This window comes from Aegilops tauschii, chromosome 5 (assembly GCF_002575655.3).
Source record: "Aegilops tauschii subsp. strangulata cultivar AL8/78 chromosome 5, Aet v6.0, whole genome shotgun sequence".
In the NCBI taxonomy this organism is placed as follows: Eukaryota; Viridiplantae; Streptophyta; class Magnoliopsida; order Poales; family Poaceae; genus Aegilops; species Aegilops tauschii.
This window is the reverse complement of record NC_053039.3, coordinates 346,759,408-346,766,599: the sequence shown is the minus strand read 5'-3', so window position 1 is coordinate 346,766,599 and position 7,192 is coordinate 346,759,408. Positions and strand designations below refer to the sequence as shown.

General features: G+C 43.1%; 1 protein-coding gene across 1 annotated transcript; it reads right to left on the bottom strand.

Annotated features, from left to right (window-relative positions):
* Window positions 1-4,692: 4,692 nt before the first annotated feature.
* Window positions 4,693-5,639, bottom strand: LOC109772472 (uncharacterized). The gene has a single exon (XM_020331155.3). It carries the CDS (start codon window positions 5,236-5,238, stop codon window positions 4,864-4,866), a length of 375 nt encoding a protein of 124 aa, XP_020186744.1. The 5' UTR covers window positions 5,239-5,639; the 3' UTR covers window positions 4,693-4,863.
* Window positions 5,640-7,192: the final 1,553 nt, after the last annotated feature.

Genomic DNA, 7,192 nt, shown 5'->3' with positions numbered 1-7,192 from the left:
GCGTGCACCCTTCCTCCTCATTTTGTCTCTAATTTGTGGGGAGGGGGGGGGGGGGAACGCGTCCGAACTGACGTGTAAACCGATACAGAATAATATTGAATGGCAGTTCGGAGGTTTTGAGGATTAGCATTGAAGATGCCCCTTATTGCACACGTTTTGTGGATAGTCAGGCCAGCCGTGTGCCACAAGGGTGTTAATAGGTTTACCGTGATGTCGTAAGTAATACGTTCATTATCCGATACTAGAATGCGCCTACGAATTGCCCACTTTCTAGAAGCCATCTCTAATATAGCGACACAAAATTGTAGCTATGGGTTAGAGCTAAGATTTTTTTTTGCGGGGGTTAGAGCTAAGATTAACGAGATATAATCTTGTGCCACCATGCTACGTGTGGTGTGCTCGGCCTTCTAGTCATATTAGATGATGCCTTGCACGTTGCTGCGAAAACCGCATATATATCTATATTTATGCATAATATTACAGAACAGTGCATTTCTTTGATTTCTTGTCCATTCATCTATCATAGGTTGTTCATAAAGTTGAAATAAATTAACCATCATACCACCTGTAAGTGAGAAAAAAACTCTTCGTTAATTGTTTCTCTGATTTTCTCACCAGTCAGTGAAACTACCCCTAAAATTAAAGTAAATTACCCCCACCACCCATAAGTAAAAAAAGAACTCTTTATTAATTGTTTCTCTGAATTTTTAATCTGTCATCCAAACTGCCCCCTAAAGTTGAAGTAAATTACCAACCTCGTCGCCCGTAAAAGTGAAAAAGAATGAGTGTGTCTCCGAATTATTCGTACGTCATAGGGCCCTTCAGTTTTCATCCATCATGAGACTGGATTTTTCTTTTCCTTCTCATATACGCATCGAGGATGTACTCAAAAAACAAAATACACGCATCAAGGATCAAGTCCAACATCGATCCATTGTGAGCATGTTAGAATGCACGTGTCTTACGTCTGCATGCACACAGGTTCGTGCACAAATATTCAAATACATGTATATAAATGTAATGTGAATATTGGAAAGTTGATTTGAAGACCGTGATATTATTATCCCATTGCGATGCACGGGCCTTTTTGCTAGTTAAAACAAATGTATTAATACATGCTTAAAAAAATACTAAAATTAATTGAAAAAGAAACAAATGTAAGATAGTTCTCAGTTTACTTTTTTAAAATAATAAAAGTAATGAAGTATGTGACAATAATGATGTATAAGAACCCACAAATGTGTAAAAAAACTTTTTGTTGAGCTTAATATGACATCATCTTTAAAAAAAATATGAAGCATGAGTTATATATTTGTAGTTATCCTAATTCAGTAAGATTAGGACTGATTAGCATGCAATACAAAGAGTGCACTGTTTAAAATGCTATACTGTATACTATCACTTATCTAAAATAAAAGCTCTGAATAAACAGGCATGGATACATATTTTCATCATTGATATTTAAGAATAATCAATTAATGGGGAACAGAAGGATGATGTAGCCATTACAGAAAGACTACTGACAACAACATGACAACTCTCCTGGACCATTGTAGCCATTAAAAATCTGTCGAGAGGCGGTGATATGCTAATAATTACACCGTTCTCTAGAAGCCTGGTAGCCGCCAGTTCAATTGGGGCTTATGTGTGGCTGTCAAAATAAACTTGCCCTTACCCAGCTTATTCTGTCTAATAGGTTTCTAGAATAAAATTTTAGGTTGGGCTGCCAGAATAAGTTGCGTAGGACCTATAAGCCCCAAAAGAACCGTCCCTGAAGTCTGATTGTTTTCAGCTTGTCTCCATAGCGCTTATGTTCAGGTTGAGTAAATATAAGTCATGGAGAGCGAGTACTCTTTAGTGCCTATGAAGGTATATTGTATCGATTTAGCTGGTCGTCGGTCGCTTGAATTTGAAATTTGGGTTAGTCGATACTTTTGGGAAGGAAGCAGCAGCCACGCGGAGCACCTAGGTCGCCGACGGCGATGCTGGGGCGAGTGAAGCGAGGCCTAAGGACTGTGGGCAGCATAAGGACGCCTGTGGGCAGCAGTGAGGGAAGGACGGCAAGGCGAGGCTGGCGCGGGAGCAAATTTGAGAGGAAGAATGAGAAGGCATAATGTTGAGGAAGGCCATCTGGCCGTTGGTTTTGCATCCTACGGCCGAAAATGAATCAACCTACGCAAAATAAGTTTTCATTTGGTTGACCTATGGACTATCCGATATTATATAGTGAAATAAATGTGCTATGAATTACGTAGATGTGGAAGCAAATATATATGTTCAGTTGTTTTATTGAAAACAAAGTAAGCAAATAAAGAAGTGTCAAAAATGGTTTAAACCAAACTGATACCACCACTATAGGAAAAATAAATGCAGCCGAGTATGAAGTATACTCGGCGAAGAGCATTTTAATCTCTGCGAAGTGTAAGGCGAGTGTTGCACTCGGCTTACAGTACTCGGCTTAATGTGTAAGGCCACCCTTTTGTCCCGGTTCCAGCCACGAACCGGGACCAATGGATGTGGGCCAGGAGCGAGGCCCATTGGTCCCGGTTCGTGTCTGGAACCGGGACCAAAGGGTCCAGACGAACCGGGACCAATACCCCAAGAGGCCCGGCCGGCCCTCTGGGCTCATGAACCGGGACGTATGCCCCCATGGGTCCCGGTTCGTGACTGAACCGGGACTAATGGGTTGGCCAGGCCTGGACCAAAGCCCTGTTTTCTACTAGTGGTTTATCGGCTTGGGCAATGTAAGCCGAGTGTCCTTCACGGGTACTCGACTTATGTGTAAGCCGAGTATAAACCAGTGGCTCTCAGCGAAAAAAGCGGGATTAGGGTCGCCGCCACCTAACGGTAGTGCCATGTGGCGTCTCTATAAGCTGAGTATATGGCTAAGCCATGTGTTCAGCTGGCCTCGCGACACCTTCAGACTTTGGAACCAACGGAGCACATATCGCGGTATCGGAAAACAGTTGTGTCTATCTTTTCAACTAGTTGAATGAAATGTTGTGTGATTGATTTAGAGAACAGCGGGAGGTGCAAGTCTGGCCCTAGAGGTCCTCTCAAGAGAAGGATACCATTATATTATGCAGGTTAGGGTAGGATATTTGGTAACCATTTTGGGGTAAGAGTCATGTTACATATTCTCGTGGAAAAATCCAACAAATTATTATCTACACATGTATCAAGTGTTTCTTTATAGTGTGCACCCTTTTAAGTTCAACTTCTGTATGTAATCCATCAGAAGGGCAGCAGGCAAAGTATTCGGTGCCATTGGTTGTTTGAACTTGACATCTGGGATGCACGTTCTGCAAGTGAAGGCCGAAACATAACAAACATAAGTAAGCCGAGTGTCCTTTCATCAAATCGCGTTAAGATTCGAAACAAATAGTCATTTTGCATGTGATCCTAATATGGGTACGCTAAGGGGTGTGAAGAGTATAGGACAATACCTTACAAATTCGAAGTGGCAAAATATTGATAATTAATTAGAGAGAAATCACGAAACTAGTGGATCAAAAGGGCGATGAAAACTAGAGTATACAGAATGGGTGAGAATTGGGGAAAGAAATAAAATGCAATAACTAAATATAAATGCAAATGTGTAGGATTAAAAATCATTGTTTGCGCTAAAAATAGGTTTGAAAAAATAGTGCATGTGTAAGCCGAGTGCCGTTTATCGGGTACTCGGCTTATATATAGCACTGTCACAGAGACGTCTGTAGACGCCATGATGGTCACGTGGCCGGAACCTTTGCCGAGCACTGGCTGTAAGCCGAGAGTCTTTCCTCCTGTATGCCGAGTATCGGTCATACACAGAGAGATTTTGTGCACACACTCGGCTTACTCGTATGGAAGCCGAGTACCTATTTTTTGCTGTGTATTCTCCGGTCACTACTCGGCTTAGGTTGATTTAAGCCGAGAACCCGTGTTTTGACACTCGGCTTACATGTTAATACTCGGCAGCATGTGATTTTCCTGTAGTGCACAATACAATACATCATTTGATTATTATTTTGTATTTATCCACAACCACAAGAGATGGAGGTTATGGATGTGTGCACCGCATGATGCCGAGGCCGGGGTAAACCTCCTTTTCGAAAAAAAACAAGAGATGGATGTTTCGATGTGAACATCTACATACAGAAGAATTGGCTTTGCAAAAAAGGCATAGGGAAGAATTTGTTGGGATTCTGTGTCCAAGAAATAATTTATTGGGATTTTATTCCTGCTGCTTTTTCCTTTTCCACAAGCTTTTCTCTTCTGCATCGCCAGCACAACCACCTGTTGCAACCTCCCCATCACTTCAAATTATTACAGTTATTCAGTTGGTATCACTATCCCAATAACGACAGAGGAAGGTAATAAGTCACGTGTTTTATGCACGGTACAGAACAAGGAGCAGCAGCGACAGGGGGATCCTATCCTGTTGGAAGGCCAACTGGACCACACACCTACAGAGAACCACCCACAGATTTGCTTTACAAGAATTATTGATGAGGCTTAGCTATCTGTTGGCTATGATGCTACGCCTGCAGCTGCTTCGCTGCATGGCTAGTACTGCATGTGTCCATGTCTCTATATGCTCATCCTTGTAACTTGGGCAGTAACTTTGTAACATACCGTATGCGGCCATTCTGGAGCAGTGCATCTCACCATAGTATGTCTTTGCCTTGCTTATGAGTAGTAGTACTGATATAGTAAATTATGACCCGGTAAAAAAAGCCAGCAAAAGGAAAGGGAGAAGAAGCTCTATGCGAGGTTTCATACTTTCATTCTAGACATAAAATGAGTAAGAAATCACAAGAACCCAGTAATAAGGCGAATAGACCATAAGTTTGCAGTGACAAGAACCTCGACACAGTAATATCAGAGCTTGAGAGACAGATCGATCTCCTCGGTGATGAGGTCCCGGCGGGCTGCCTCCGGCGGAGACGCCCTCCTGTGCGAGGAGCTCCCGGCGGCATTGCTGGTCGGGTCCTTCCCTCTCCTGCTGGCCTCCTCGCCGGCGCCGACCTGGCCCACGTGGCCGTGGCGGCGCGCGGCAGCCAGCTCCCGCGTGCGTTTGGCGACGCTGCGCTCGAACTTGTGGGCGTTCTGGTGGCCGCCCAGCGCTTGGGAGGAGTAGAACTTCTTGTTGCAGTAGGTGCAGGTGAAGTAGCCCAGCGGCTCCGGCGACGACGCCCGATGCAGGGAGAGGTTGAGGTCGATGTCGCCCTCTCCCTCGCCGCCGTTGGACTCCATATGGCGAACGGCCGGCCGGCGGAAAAGGAGCAAAGGTGGTGCGAACGGGGGTCTCAGCAGGTGCAAACTAGCTAGCTAGCTTGTGTATTCTAGTTGTCTAGGAGAATTGATGCGTACGGCGGTGCCCCCAATTTCCCACCCAAATGATTTAAGCGGTACAGCACAACCCTAGAAGGGAGTAGAGAGGAGGAGAGGAAGTAGGTGTACGAGGGTAGTATTGTACGCTTGTTCTAAGGAACACACGTACTGTGCAGGATCTATCAGGGTGAGAAAGAGGAAAACGATGAAAAGGACAAGAAATTTCATGTACCAATGGATCAGCCAGTAGACGAATAGGATTGCTCGCCAGCAGATTGGGGTACTGCTATCCGCTGGATCTTGGACCGAAAGCTGTGGACCTACGACAAAGAAAGAATTGTTCACCCACTGGTCTGACCGTCACCGTATGCCCCGGAGCTTGCTCAAGTATCCCCAATATTTTCACGTGAGAATTGTACAGCCACTCATCAATTAAATAGTTAGAAATATTGCAAAAAATGGTTAAAGGAAAAGAAAATATGTTTACTTATGAATTATAAAACTTTGAGTGCTTTGTTTATGATTCTCGCGGTTACTCGTCTAACCATTGAGAGATGAGGCTCACTTTGTTTTTATTTCTTTTTTCTTGGATGCTGGATACACTTGTAAGAGTGAGACAGTAGTCTTGATAATAGGGATGTATGCGCCAGGGTTCAGTATCGTGGTTTTAGGTCCACGACACTTATTTGAGAACCGAGGGAGTACAAATCACCTCACTATATATGGTAGCATGTGATAGCCCACAAAGTATAGGAGACCACAACAGCCTTCGTTGGAAAGTATTTCAACCCTAATTTCTAATCGACGTGATGGAAGCGAGAGAATACTTGTAAGCTTTGGGAGTTGAATTGTCAGTTCAACCACACCCGAAACAAGTACTTGCTCATAGAAATTATTAGTAACAATGGTAATATGATGAATGGAGTGGTGTATGTAGCATCAAAGTAACATAAGCAGAAAAAACAACCGATAGTTGCAAAGTACAAGTAACTTAAAGAGAACAAACAATAGCGTGAAAAGTAAGCATAGGGGTGGATATTGGGACGTTGTATAGATGATACCAAATATGTGACATAATGATCAACTAGAATAAAATCGTTAGCTCATGTTCTTGAATTATTGTAGGCACGTTAGACGGGCTTATTTTGTTTTTTTACACAATACAAACACATGTGCTCACATACACGTACATACACTCGTCCCTATGAGCGCACGCACGCAAACCCTACCCATGTGAGGACCTCCGAGATACTGAGCTAGCGTAACATTTTAAGAATGACGAAGTCATCACAGGCGTCTTCGTAGTTAATGGGGACGTCTCCTCCCACTGAACGAATATTGCCAGAATGCCTCAAATAACTAAATCTAGGAAAGTACAGGCGTTGGTGCCAAGTCTAGGATTTGAACCCTAGTGGGATGGTTCTACCACAAGGAACCTAATCATATGATCTACGGTCCAGTCGCATATGCTTATTTCTCAGAACTTGCTTTTTGTCTGCAGTCTTCTTCAGAAACTAAGGGTAACTAATTAAGGTGACCTTTGGGATCGACCGGAACAATGCATTACAAACAGTGAACACATATAATTCTCAAACTATAGCTACTCCCATTGATATCTCAAACTGTCACCACCGGGGACTCTAGTTCCAAACTACGAGTAGGTTTATATGACTTGCGAGTATAAAAATGAACAATAATATTACAGGGACATAAATGGTTCAGATCTAAAATTGTATTACTTGGGTCCTAGTAATAAGCATTGGGCACAACAAAATCATAGCAAAATCAATTCTTGAACAATCATGACACTTCAGATCATTCTCCCATCAGTCCAATATATTACATAATGTATCTCATCCAACACATGTGTCTAAAG